Below are 14,664 nucleotides of genomic sequence, written 5' to 3'. Positions count from 1 at the left end.
TAGCTCTTGGCAGTCTGCCTCGGACTTAACTATCTTGAGTAGTTTTGTATCATCTACAAATTTTGCCACTTACTCTTTACCCCTTTTCCCAGATCATTTATGAATATGTTGAATAGGACTGGTCCCAGTATAGACCACTGGAGGACACCACTATTTACCTCTCTCCATTCTGAAAACTGACCATTTATTCCTACCCTTTGTTTCCTATCTTTTAACCAGTTACTAATCAATGAGAGAACCTTCCCTCTTATCCCATGACAGCTTTCTTTGCTTAAGAGCCCTTGGTGAGGGACCTTGTCAAAGGCTTTCTGAAAACCTATGTACACTAAATCCACTGGATCCCCTTTGTCCACATGCTTGTTGACCCCCTCAAAGAATTCTAATAGATTGGTGAGGCATGATTTCCCTCTACAAAAACCATGTGTACTCTTTCCCTATAGATTATGTTCATCTATGTGTCTGAAAATTTTGTTCTTTACAACAGTTTGCCCGGTATTGAAGTCAGGCTTATCATAATTGCTGGGATCACCTCTGGAGCCCTTTTTTAAAATTGGCAACACATTAGCTATCCTCCAGTCATTTGGTAGAGAGGCCGATTTAAATGATAGGTTACAGACTATAGCAGTAGTTCTGCAATTTCACATATGAGCTCCTTCAGAACTCTTGGTGAATACCATCTGGTCCTGGTGACTTATTACTGTTTAATTTATCATTTTGTTCCAAAACCTCCTCTAGTGACACCTTAATCTGGGACAGTTCCTCAGATCTGTCACTTGAAAAGAATGGCTCAGGTTTGGGAATCTCTCTTACATTCTCAGCCGTGAAAACCGATGCGAAGAATTCATTTAGCTTATCCGCAATGGCCTTACTGTCCTGGAGTGCTCCTTTATTATCTCCAGTGTCCAGTAGCCCCACTGGTTGTTTAACAGGCTTCCTGCTTCTGATGTACTTAATTTTTTTGCTGTTACTTTTTGAGTCTTTGGCTAGCTGTTCTTCAAATTCTTTTTTGGCCTTCCTGTTATATTTTTACACTTCATTTGCCAGAGTTCACGTGCCTTTCTATTTTCCTCACTAGGATTTAACTTCCACTTTTTAAAGGATACCCTTTTGCCTCTCACTGCTTCTTTTACTTTGTTGTTTAGCCACAGTGGCACATTTTTTGTTCTCTTACTATGTTTTTTAATTTGAGGTTGTCATAAATATAAAGGGAAGAGTAAACACTTTTAAAATCCCTCCTGGCCAGAGGAAAAACCCTTTCACCTGTAAAGGGTTAAGAAGCTAGGATAACCTTGCTGGCACCTGACCAAAATGACCAATGAGGAGATACTTTCAAAAGCTGGGGGGAGGGAGAAACAAAGCCTCTCTGTCTGTCTGTGTGATGCTTTTGCCGGGGACAGAACAGGAATGGAGTCTTAGAACTTAGTAAGTAATCTAGCTAGATATGCGTTAGATTCTGTTTGTTTAAATGGCTGAGAAAATAAGCTGTGCTGAATGGAATGGATATTTCTGTTTGTGTCTTTTTGTAACTTAAGGTTTTGCTAGAGGAATTCTCTATGTTTTGAATCGGATTACCCTGTAAGGTATTTACCATCCTGATTTTACAGAGGTGATTCTTTTTACTTTTTCTTCAATTAAAATTCTTCTTTTAAGAAACTGAATGCTTTTTTCATTGTTCTTAAGATCCAAGGGTTTGGGTCTGTGGTCACTTATGCAAATTGGTGAGGATTTTTATCAAACCTTCCCCAGAAAAAAGGGGGTAAGATTTGGGAGGATTTTGGCGGGGAAAAGACGTTTCCAAACGAACTCTTTCCTAATAATAATATTACCAGCGTTAGACGTTTGGTGGTGGCAGCAAAAGTCCAAGGGCAAAGGGTAAAATAGTTTGTACCTTGGGGAAGTTTTAACCTAAGCTGGTAAAAGTAAGCTTAGGAGGTTTTCATGCAGGTACCCACATCCGTACCCTAGAGTTCAGAGTGGGGAAGGAACCTTGACAAAGGCATACATTTAAGTTGAGCCTCTATGACCAAAAATGATGGGGGGGGGGGGGGGATTTACTTTATAATTGTATTTAATAATAAACATTTAATCATCTGGAAGAGGCCATAATATTTTGATTCCTGATTAGAAAATTGGGGTTTTGCTGTACTTAATGTTATTTAGGTACTTTTATATGGTATCCATTGCTGAGACATCTGGGTGCCTGACAACCATTAAAACAGAATTATACTCTATACTTTCTTATTCAACTCATCTGCTCCTGATTCATGTTAGGAATCATATTTACTTTGAGCTCCAATCATGTAACTTCTTGTATGCAGATAGACCTTTACATGCTCTGTCCATATATGAAGGCTGCTGCACCTTCCACGCACACACACAAAACACCCAACAACAATCTTGCAGAATTGAGGCTCGAGAGATCACAACATCAATCCTGTAATAAGATCTTCACAGGTGGACCCTTGTGTCTGCACGGATCCAACTGCAAGACTGCGATTTAAAATTAACTTGTATTGAATTTTATTACTATTAGCACTGTATAGCTTCCACAGCTGAGAGTGAGAGAGATGGATTATAGCAATTCTCGTGCATCACCAGTAGAACTGAAACAGAAATTAAAATCAATTTCATATGTGCAAACCCGTTAAAGGCAATGGGATTACAGAAGCACCTCTTTAGCCCTAATTTATCCTGCAGAAACTATTACTGGAGAGGATGCATACATGGGAAAAAACCCAGGTTGACTCTCGGAGTTGAGATTTAATTTGTTAAATCTGGACATTAAAATATTTTTTATTTGCAAACTAAACATTCAATATGGTTTCAATGACAGAAAATGAGTATTACTGAGATATCTTGAGCACATTACTTAATCTGTCTCTCTGCCTCATTTCTTCATCCAGAAAATGGGGATAATAATTCTCCCTTACTCGTACCCCTTTTCTGTGTTGTCTAGTTAGGTCGTGAGCTCTTTGGAATAGGGACTGTCATTTACTATGTGTTTCTACAGTGCCTAGTACAACAGGGTCCTGATCTCAAGTAGGGCCTCTAGGCGCTACCATAATAAAAATAATAATAGAAACCCCCAGACCCATTTTTAAACTGTCACTTTTCAGCGTGAAACAGCACTTCAAAAAATTTATCTAAATATGTGTCACTTAAGAGTTCCTATTCGTGGTAGAACCTAGGGTTCACTTATTCTATGCACTGAATTATGCCATTCACTTGGCGGTCTAACTGAAAAGAGAGTTGTTTCCTAAAAGTCATCAAATCTGGGCTCTGGCATGTCAGAGACAGTTTATTCCAAAAGTAAGCCCCTTAACTGAGAATGCCCTATCACTGTTGCTGGACATAACACAATTCCACGAACTACAAACAAGAGTGATCCTGAAGATCTTAATTGCCACATAGTGGACAGGTGATCTCTAAGATAACCGATATTGTGAATTCCATCTGAAAGTATGGGAGTTCAAAAGGGCACTGTCAAGTTAAAACAATGAAACTTTTTTTTTTTTTAAAAAAAAGTTATTTTTTCATCTATGCACCAATAGCTCAGACAACTGAAACCAGATATTTTAAAATCTAATTTTTTTTAAATCATCATTTCTCTTAGATTTATTTTACTTGGAAACTGAAGACAAAATAATCAGCTTCACTTTTTTGAGAAAATTTCACTTTCTTCTTCTCGGGTGCAGTACCATGCTGCCACACTGCCACTGAAATTGCTACAGCAAAATTTTTAAATTTTTAAAAAATATTAAAATATTATTCTGTTTTGAACTCAAACTGCTTAACAGTGACCCTTTACTATTCATAGTGTGCACTTTTTTGTTCTTAAAGCTTTGAGGAAGATTCTTGGAAATGTACTTCCATTCTAAAATCTAAACCCAATAAATATGTAACAAAAAGAAAGCAGAAAAGTATTCTCAACATTCTGTACTGAATTCCTGTCTGACATTTGTTTCTGTCATTTTGTTAACAGAAAGGACTTTTTCCTAAATAGGTTTTTGCTACTAATGCATATATATTTTATTCCTTGTGCTTGTTTTAATGTTTAAAAAAGTGCTTTTCAAATTACTGCTGTGTGTAGAAAGCCTACTTTTAATTTATTTTAATTGTAAACAATAAGTATGTTTTTGTTGGTTCACAAGATAAATTAGTTAAAATCCTCAGTTTTATCTAAAATATTAATTACAAACCATGTCAAGTTTTGGAACTCCAGTACCATTTGGCACTAGATTATGTAATTTTTTTTTAATTTTAAAAGTGGTTCAAATAAAATAAAATCTAAAACAAAATTAAAGAAAAATGGGAATATATCCACTATCCTACAACATTTCTGAATATAGAATAGATCCACCATAGCTGAGCTTTAAATCCTTTTAATATGTACATGTAAATTAAATTCAACTGAAATCCAATACCACAGCAAATCTTAAGTTTTAAATATATACTATATATTGCATAAACAGATTTCTCTGTGGTGTGAAAGGAGCATCCACTTTGTTAAAATCTTACAACAATAATAAATGAGATCAACCGCTATATCCAACCATACATTTGGAAGAACTAATTATTAATTAGCAAATTAATTAGCATATATCTGTAGAGCACTTTTAAAATAAAATATAGCATATAAGTGCTATGTTAAGGCTATTTTAAGTCTCTCCTTGTGGGTATAGAAGATTGTACTGTACGTATATCAATAAGATCTTAAATCTCATTTTGGATTTTTTTTTAAACATTCCTCATTCAAACTGTCACCGTCTAATATAGCTTGGTAACAGATAAAAATAATTTCACGAACCTACAGATAATTATTAAAGAAGCACATATTTTTGTTTTAAAACAGACTACCTCCTGCATTTTGTCCTTTCAGAAATTTCCTAGTCCAAATTATTTCGTTGGAAGAATCCTTATTTCCCCTCTTCCTCCCCCCTTTATCCCTATTTATAGCTTTCAAACGTTCAGTGATACACACACTTTCAGTTTCAAAGGACAGATATGTCATCTGGAAAAAGTGCCTTCTCCCTTTTCCTGTTTGCTCTGTGAAGTCCTACTCATGAGCCCAGCAAATATTTAAAAGGGACACATTCAACTTAAACCATCAAAAAAAAAATCAATCATGCTAATCTCTGAAAATGTTTTACTTACTGCGGTTACACATTCACATAGAACTCAAGACTTACAGTTAGAAGAGATGGTTATTTTTCTCTTTTTTCAATCTTGTTTACTGTAATTATTTCAGAACACTTAGTGCAAGGCCAGTTTCACTGTTTAAAGTTTCAGAGTAACAGCCGTGTTAGTCTGTATTTGCAAAAAGAAAAGGAGTACTTGTGGCACCTTAGAGACTAACCAATTTATTTGAGCATAAGCTTTCATGAGCTACAGCTCACTTCATCGGATGCATACTGTGGAAAGTGTAGAAGATCTTTTTATACACACAAAGCATGAAAAAAAACCTCCCGCCACCCCACTCTCCTGCTGGTAATAGCTTACCTAAAGTGATCACTCTCCTTACAATGTGTATGATAATCAAGTTGGGCCATTTCCAGCACAAATCCAGGTTTTCTCTCCCCCCCCCCCAACAAACCCACTCTTGTTAAACCCTGGATTTGTGCTGGAAATGGCCCAACTTGATTATCATACACATTGTAAGGAGAGTGATCACTTTAGGTAAGCTATTACCAGCAGGAGAGTGGGGTGGCGGGAGGTATTTTTTCATGCTTTGTGTGTATAAAAAGATCTTCTACACTTTCCACAGTATGCATCCGATGAAGTGAGCTGTAGCTCACGAAAGCTTATGCTCAAATAAATTGGTTAGTCTCTAAGGTGCCACAAGTACTCCTTTACTGTTTAAAGTGATAATCACTTTCCCCTTTGCGTGGGCCTTTTACAGAGCAACACTTTAAAAAAAAACAAAAACTGCTAGGTGGGCTTAGAGACAGATGTAGTACCAGGAACTACTTCTGAATTTATATTCTTTATAAACAAGAGATGAGACTCCACCACTGGAGTGAGATTTAGCGCCAGGTGGTAGACAGAAGACTCCCCCATTTGAGCGGGCTTTAGTTTAGTCCCAGAGAGGGGGTAAGAAACGAGCTCTTTCCCCCCCGCCCCACTCACTGGGGAAGGGTTTAGGACCAGGGTTAGATTGGGGAGGAGGCTCCCCTCACTGGCGATAGTAGGTACAGTGAAGAGTCCCCTTACGGGGTGTGGGAGTGGGGGAGGAGGATTCATGACAGAGACCAGAGTGGAAGAAGTTTTCAGGGCAAGGGCCAGAGTGGCGGTGTAGGGAGGAGGGGACTTCCCTCACTAGGGGGCTCAGGGAAGTCTCAGGCCAGGCACTCTCCGGAACAGCAGGCGGGAGACGACTGTGTTTCACTTTTCTACAGTCGCTGAGCCCAAGGCACTTGATGCGTGGGGAGCCTGCAGCCCCGACTCCAGTTACTAGGCTACAGAGGCCGCTCTGGGTTGAATCGGAGACAACAGAGACCCCGCGGCTCTCTCCCTGTGGCTGGGGGAGGGGCAGGTTCCAGGCCCCGGACGGCGGCCGCCATCTTAGCTTCGGGCAACATTCCTTCCCGTAGAGTGGCAGTAGCACAAATAAATGGGGTCACGTGACTCCATCTCCATGGAGCTGGGCTGGCCTCCCATCACCAAGATGGCCTCTGCGGCATCCCACAAGCCTCTCTGGGCCTCTCTCTTCCTCCCCCTCTCTATGGCCCGGGCAAGGCCTCACTTACTCCGGGGGATAAAGGCGCAGCTCCTCGATTTCTCCCAGGAAGCCGAAGAGCGTCCGCATCTGCTCGCTGGTTACCGCCGAGGAGAGGTTGGTGACTTGGATGACGGAAGTAGGGCCCAAGGGGAAGCCGAGCGGCACCCCGATTCCACCGCTGTTCATCATGGCGGCACCTACACAACCGCTCCGTCCTGTGCACTCGCAGCCAAGGACTCAGGAGGCGGGCCCAACCATAGAGAAGAGCGTGCGGTGCCTGTTAGAGAGTCCCGGCGTGGGGACGCTCTAGCCTCGACATCGGGTGCTCAGTGGCAGTGGCGGTTTTTCTCGCTCCAGCCTCCCCTAGCCCTGTGGGGGAGGTGTCGAGACGAGTGGCGAGGAAGGGCTAGGCCCGGGAGGAGTTGCTTAGTGCTGACCCCTCCCTCTGCAGATAGGGCCGGTCGCTCCGCGGGGGGGCTGCTGCGCCGCCCCGGCCGGGCGTGCCTCCTGGGTCCGGCCTGTTCCGCGGGTCACCCACCGGGCACGTGCTGCGCGCCGCCCACGGAGGCCACCACCCCACGCGGGCTCGGCCTAGCGGGCCGCACCGGGGCGGCCGCTGCCGAGAAAAGCGGCTTGGGCGGCGTTACGGGGAGTGGCAGCCAGCCCAGTTCCTTGGGTGCCCTTGTCGCTCGGACGGCGGGTGGGGCTGAAGGCGTTACCAGGCGGGAGCCGCCGGCCCCGGAGCACGCGCCTGCAGAGGGTGAAGAAGTTGGTCCGCTGGCTTTTTGAGTAAGGGCCCTCCAGCTACCCGCGTTGGCAAGGGTCGCCTGTCTAAGGGGGAGCTGGGCCCCGTGGAGTTTTGGTTTATTGCCCAGGCTGAGCTGTTCACAGGGTCTGTCAAGGCAAACCAACAATGCCTTTTTTTGGCAAAATGAAAGGTTGAAAATACTTGATCACATTGAAACAAGGGTTCGTTGCACTCAGATCCTGTCTTTTTGGTTTGGCCATTTTGAGAGAAGCAGCAGCAGCCTCCCTTGTAGCCTTTAGCCAAGTGGTTAGGGAATTCTCCCACTTAGGTTCAAGGATCTGAATTTAGACCTCATACAGTGCTAGGTAAGGAGATCTCCTGGTAGTGGGCTCTTTCCATTTCTCCTCAGAAGCGGTTCCTCTCTCTCTCTCTCTTCCCCCCCCCCCCCCCCCACAAACCCACTCTCCTATTAGTAATAGCTTATCTAAAGTGACCACTGTCCTTACAATGTGTATGATAATCAAGGTGGGCCATTTCCAGCACAAATCCAGGGTTTAACAAGAGTGGGTTTGTGGGGGAGGGGAGAGAGAACCTGGATTTGTGCTGGAAATGGCCCAACTTGATTACCATACACATTGTAAGGAGAGTGATCACTTGAGGTAAGCTATTACCAGCAGGAGAGTGTGGTGGGGGGAGGTATTTTTTCATGCTCTGTATGTATAAAAAGATCTTCTACACTTTCCACATATGCATCCGATGAAGTGAGCTGTAGCTCACGAAAGCTTATGCTCAAATAAATTGGTTAGTCTCTAAGGTGCCACAAGTACTCCTTTTCTTTTTGCGAATACAGACTAACATGGCTGTTACTCTGAAACCTATAAAATAGTAGTGTAGGAATTCAATTACATTGTAAGTAGAAGACATAGAATGCCTTGTCTTAGGGCCGGTTTCAATAACACACCATAGGATGACAAAATGATTCTGATTCTAAACTCAAAAGGCTCTGCCAAACTAAGCGATAATTAGCCTGAAAAAAAAAAATACAAAAAAAGGCTAGTATGATAATAGAAAGTAATAACTGCTACTGTTCACATATAATCCTTACAGAGTCTGTGGGATGTACAGCAAGTTTGAGGATTTTCAGTTTACTTGCCTTTATCTACAGCAAAGTTTTCTTTGTATCACTGTTAAATTTGTTTCCTGCCTTTGTGGAAAAATAATCTCCCTACAAGCAGCCTATTTCATTATTTCCCTTTGTGTCTCAACTGTTGAGTGCACACTGGTGCTGTATCCTAAAAGAGATCACAGGGAGTTGATTCCATGTTCTTTGTTCGCAAAAGACAAATTATTTGTGTTTTCTTCAAAGGTCATGTTTTCCTGATCTTTGGATGAAATTCAAAATGGTATAATCAGAAAATGTTACCTTTGAAAGTGATGATCACCCTCTTAGCAATAATGGAATTACAAATTTGTAATTCAGAGACAGGCTACAGTGGAACCTATTTTAAGTGACCAGCAAAGATTGCTTTCCTTCTAGAAGTGACCTTTAAAACAGGCTGGGGGTTGCCCCTTAGAGGTTGTTATTACCGTAGTTTTTGCTGTACTTACAGAGGGAAAAGGAAAGTAAATACAGATAAAAGTGGGATAGGAACACTAAAAATGGTATTTAACCTGTTTTAAACACGAAAGTTTATTTGCACCCAGGAATATCCTCTGCAGAGAATTTATGGAGTTGATATGTAAAGTCAAAGAGTTCTTAATCTCAAGCCATTTGCACTGGGCACACTCAACTTCAGATTTAACTATTGATGGACCATTCAGTCTTCACAGTACAACCACCACCATGTTTTGTAACCAGTATAAAGTTCACCATCTCCCACAATACAACTATTTTTTGTGCATTCTGGGAAAATCTGGGCAGCTTTCCCAGAGTACCTCAGCAGGGAGAGATACAGAGATGATACTTAGAGAGAAGTGCCACCCGCATGTGGAATAATGTATTCTGAGACAGTCCACTGTAAAGAAAGCTATGAGGAAAAGCTGACCAGACAGATCAGTTATACAGACACAGAGGGTCCTGTCTATACTGCAAAATATACTGTGCTGAATGAGTTATATGAGGACAACTCTGTGGCTGCCTAAGCCTCTGGACCATGATAGAACATATATTTAGTTGCCATGGTTACTAAACAAGTAAATGTGTACATATGGACACAGCTATGTTTTGAGTCAACCTTGTCACTAATTGGATACAAATCATTAAAAACTAGTGTAGACAGGGACTTTGGGTCAACGGAAGGCATCAGCATAGCGCTGACTCCTGATGCCTATGCAAATGAGAGAAGTGACCATCATTCTGAGGTTCACAATATGGCGGTAGTGCTATGATTGTTGACATTTAGTGCTGCACTACTGCTCACTGCTAGCCTGATGTGAGAGAGGGAAAGAGAACATTAGGGAGAGAAAGATGAAGAGATAGACTATATAGGAGAAAACAGTGATCAAATGGTTTGTATCCTGCCATTTCTCCACTTTGAGGTATATGTAGCTGGTCAGAGAGATTATCTGTTTTAGAGTTTTTGAAGTCCTGGAAGGGCGGGGATAAAAAAAAATTGAGAATTGGGCACTGGGACAGTCAAGAGACTTCAAAGTAAGCAATAAGACATACTGTATACAACGAGCTGTTACCAGCCAGCAAAAGTCTACGAGTTTCAGAAGGGGCGTGGATGCACAGACCAGATATTCACTCTACGAACATATGAGTTTCAATACTACAGAAAAAAAAACTTATCAAAGCTGCATTCTCATCTTGACATTCTAGGCTTCACTCTGTCCTTAGACATGCATGCACAGCTTCCAGTGATTTCATGAAGGGCTGTATGGGTCTACCTGTGGCCTGCATTGGGCCCTTTGACTTTAGTTAGTCCCTTGAGTTACTGAACCCACATGCAGTAGATTACCACCTCTCCAGGGTGGTTAAAAATCAATGATTTAAAAAAAAAAGGTTTTTTTCCCCTCAAAAAAATCTGATTTAAATTTAAAAAAAAATCAATTTTAAGATAATTTTAATTAAGATTCATTATAGCTCAAAGATATCTCATCATGGAATAGGGATTATTAATTCTATAGTATGGGACAATATAGTCATGTAATGTTTAAGAAAAGTTTTGTAAATGAGTTCCAATAGTTCGTGGATTAGGGATCCAATATTATGGGGTTCCAGGGGCTTCTGTATAGATTATTTAGGTTAATCTTTCTATCTACCCACTGGGACTCAGTGTTCAGTCTGGAAGATACCATCAGAGATGCTTAGTTTTGCCGTTCTCAAACTGTGGATTTGTCTCTCCAGAGATAACATGCTTGTTAACAGCAAAAATGTTTTAAAAGAAATAAATATATAAACAGGTGAGAAACAACAGACCTCAACCCTATTGTCCCACCGCAAATTTGTGTACACAGAGTCAATCCCTTACCTCTCTCTAAAAGTGCAAAGTTTCAAAAAGTTCAATGAATAGAAGATTGTTGGGGGCATAACAGATCTGGACAAGGAGAAGTCTGGAGATAAATGTGAGAAGGGAGGGACAGGTAATAGAAACAAGTGAAACTGTCTGAGCAGCCTATTCCAGAAGTCTTGAGGTCTTTCTGAGTGTAACCTTCATTGATTTGAGATCTACCATACTCTCACTAGAAGGGAAAACCTATAATGGCAGCAGGCCGTAAAAGAGACCCAGTTTGTGAATATTTTAATGAAGTTCCTGTACCTGTGGGTAAGACAGGCATGCGTGCAAAATGCAAACAGTGCAACAAAGAAATGTAAGGCCTGGTTGCCCAAATGAAACAACATCATGAGAAGTGTTCCTTCTCAGGAGGAAGCTGCGTTGAAGATGACGAAAGGAACATGTCTGAACATGCAGGATCTTCAGATTGGTAAACTTTTTTATTTCATACTTCTTTCTTAAGGACTGCCTGTCTTCCTTCTGGACTATTCTTGAATTCTCATGTTTGAGCAAAAAATATAGTTGTTACTCTATGGTACTATCATTTTAGATGCAGTTGTGATTAAAAAATAAATAGCTGAAAGAGGCAGATCTTCCTTTTACAATTTCACCTTTAAAGTAGTACTGAGTGTCAGTGAATGCAATGAGTAATGCTAAATGAGCAGTATGGTAATAATAATTAAATAACTGCATTGACTTATTTTGTTTAGGAGAATCCATCCTTAACATACAGGATTCTGAAGACTATCCACCTTCAAGATCACCATAATTTTCTATAGTTTCAGAGTTATCTGCCAATGATCATGTTTCAGTCACATCATGTATGTCACATAGCTACAGTGTATCACCTGTAGCAAAAAGAAAAAAAACTCCATCATCCAGAAACAACCATAGATAAGTTTGTGATAAGATCCAGCAGATTACAGAAAGAGGTAATTGATGAAAACATTGCCCAGTTTGTTTATGCAACACACTCTCCTTTCCGTATGATTGAGAACCCACACGTCATTAACATGGTTCAGTCATTAAGACCAGGATACAGTCAACCCAACAGAGCAGATGTTGCAGGCAAATTGCTGGATAAAGTGTATGAAAGAGAAATTGAGCAGTGTGCAAAAGGTCTAGAGGGTAAAACTGTTAACCTGAGTCTTGGAGCAATGTCCACAATGATCCTGTTGTATGTGCTTGTGTGACAACAGAAGAAAGGAACGTCTTCCTTGCAGAAACAATTGATACATCAGGAAATTCACACACAGCAGAATATTTACAAGTAGCAGCAGTAAAAGCTATAACAAACTGAAAAAAATTCAAATGTCTAGTATGCAGCTTGGTCACAGACAATGCTGCAAATGTATCCAAAATAAGAAATTTAGAAGAGCATGAAGAGAGTCCCAAACTAATAACATACGGTTGCAGTGCTCATTTGATGCACCTCCTAGCCAAAGACTTCAGTGTTCCAGAAATAAAGGCTAATGTTGTTGAAATTGCAAAATACTTCCGTAACAACCACTTTGCAGCAGCTGCTCTGAAAAAAGTGGGAGGAACTAAGATAACTCCCACAAGACGTGCAATGGAACTCAGTAGGAGACTGTTTTGAGCACTATATCAAGATCTGGCCTAATCTGACGACAGTTTGTGAACAAAATCGTGAAAAAATAGATGGAAGTGTCACAGCCAAAGTTCTCAACATTGGGCTTAAGAGAAATGTTGAACACATGCTTAGTACCCTGAAGCCTATTTCTGTAGCCTTGAACAAAATGCAGGGAAATATCTGTTCTATTTCTGATGCTGTTGAAATTTGGAAGGAACTGAGTGAGATCTTAAAAAGAGAAATATGCAATGACAGAGTTAAATTACAAAAAGAAAAGGAGTACTTGTGGCACCTTAGAGACTAACCAATTTATTTGAGTGGAAAATAATTCAGTGGAAAATACGGTGAGGAGATTTATTATCCCCCCCCGCCCCGTTCCTCAGACGTTCTTGTTAACTGCTGGAAATGGCCCACCTTGATTATCACTACAAAAGGTTTTCTCCCCCTCCCCCCCGCCACCGCTCTCCTGCTGGTAATAGCTCATCTTAAGTGATCACTCTCCTTACAGTGTGTATGATAACACCCATTTTTTCATGTTCTGTGTGTATATAAATCTCCTCACTGTATTTTCCACTGAATGCATCCAGTGAAGTGCGCTGTAACTCACGAAAGCGTATGCTCAAAAAAATTGGTTAGTCTCTAAGGTGCCACAAGTACTCTTTTTCTTTTTGCGAATACAGACTAACACGGCTGCTACTCTGAAACCGGTTAAATTACAAGCATTAAAACAACGAATGGGACAAGCACTATCTCCAGCTCATTTTTTTTGCAAATATTCTCAATCCTTGGTACTAGGGTCAAACTTTAACTGCTGAAGATGATGAGTTGGCTATGACATGGACATCCAGCAATCATCCCTCCATAATGCCAACTATAATAAACTTCAGAGCTAAGGGTGAACCATTCAAGACATATGTTTGCTGATGATGTTTTAAAGAAAGTCACACCAGTGAACTGGTGGAAATCATTTAAGCACTTGGATTCAGAGACTGTTGAAGTGATAATCTCACTTTTAACAGCAGTAACTTCTTCTGCCGGTGTAGAAAGAATATTTTCTTCCTTTGGACTAATTCATTCCAAATTGAGAAATTGTTTGGGACCTGAAAAAGCAGGAAAGCTTGTTTTTCTTTTCCAGAATATGAACAAACAGGAAAATGAAGGTGAAGACGACTGAGTTAACTGCAGAAGCCAATACTTTAAGTTTCTCATGTTGACCTGGTTGACAGTCAATTTAATTTTTTTTAAATATTTCATTTAACTATTTTAAGTTAAAACAATTTTAACAAAAACAAATCTGATTTTAAAAAAAACTTGAATGTTTAACTAAATTCAAAAATTCATATGCTTGTTTTGTTAAAATATTCTATGTTTGCTGTTGAAGAAAAAAATCCAGAATACATAACGTTGTTGTTTTAGTTAAATAAAACAATTAAATGTCTGTCTGGTGATTGTTGGGATATGAAAGGGTTAAGTAGAGACCTGGGAAACCGCTGGTGTGCTGGTATGGTATTAGGGAGTAGAGTCACAGGAAGGCACCATTTCTTTGCTTGATAGAATAAGTGTTATCCCTTGCCGTCCCCTTCATCTTGTTGGGAATAAATAAGTGTTGCAGTTGCATAAGAAACGTAGTTGTGTAAAGGATACCTTTGTGTAAAGAAGTGTTATATCCCCTCCCTTCCTTTCCCAGCTACATAAACGAGATCAGGGTCATGGCCCCTTCCTCCCTCCCCTGAGAACTGTTGATTAAGGGAACTTGTAGCAACAATTATTACTTAATAAGAGTTTTAGGGGTTTGAGCAGCTGTAGACATTTACATACTAACTTAAATAAAAGAAGCATGATAGAACTAATCCAGTGCTTACTCGACAATTGGGTTCAGGGGAACAAGTATCCCAATAAAGAAGCCAGTTCTCAAATTCGCCTCTGGGTCAACCTCTCATTCTTCTCTAACAGTGATGTTCTCCTCCTAATACAGCATGGCAAGAAAATCCTCCAAATATTAATGATTAACCTGTTGAATTGGAGATAGTTTATCTCCCAATGACTTCATAAATATCTGCTTTAATTACCTTTGGTAAATGAAATAACCAAACAATCATTCATTTTCTGA

General features: G+C 40.4%; 1 protein-coding gene and 1 long non-coding RNA gene across 4 annotated transcripts in view; one reads left to right on the top strand and one right to left on the bottom strand.

Moving 5' to 3' along the window:
• The window catches only part of SREK1 (splicing regulatory glutamic acid and lysine rich protein 1), a 58,013-nt gene extending 51,055 nt beyond the window's left edge, over window positions 1-6,958 (bottom strand). Inside the window, exon 1 of one of the 2 annotated variants that reach the window (XM_074952643.1) lies at window positions 6,747-6,958. In XM_074952643.1, the coding sequence (XP_074808744.1) occupies window positions 6,747-6,907 (161 nt within the window). In that variant the 5' untranslated portion in view covers window positions 6,908-6,958. The remainder of the gene's footprint in view (window positions 1-6,746) is intronic. The other variant, XM_074952644.1, reaches the window with a different exon arrangement.
• LOC141987370 (uncharacterized) overlaps window positions 6,729-14,664 on the top strand; it is a 42,719-nt gene continuing 34,783 nt past the window's right edge. The window contains exons 1-3 of one of the 2 annotated variants that reach the window (XR_012639511.1): window positions 6,729-6,832; window positions 11,333-11,393; window positions 11,674-12,871. This is a non-coding gene — a long non-coding RNA (uncharacterized LOC141987370). Of the gene's footprint in view, window positions 6,833-11,332; window positions 11,394-11,673; window positions 12,872-14,664 lie in introns of those variants that run through there. The other variant, XR_012639510.1, reaches the window with a different exon arrangement.

Source organism: Natator depressus, chromosome 5, assembly GCF_965152275.1.
Source record: "Natator depressus isolate rNatDep1 chromosome 5, rNatDep2.hap1, whole genome shotgun sequence".
NCBI classification, from domain to species: Eukaryota; Metazoa; Chordata; order Testudines; family Cheloniidae; genus Natator; species Natator depressus.
This window is presented reverse-complemented; position numbering and strand designations above follow the sequence as displayed.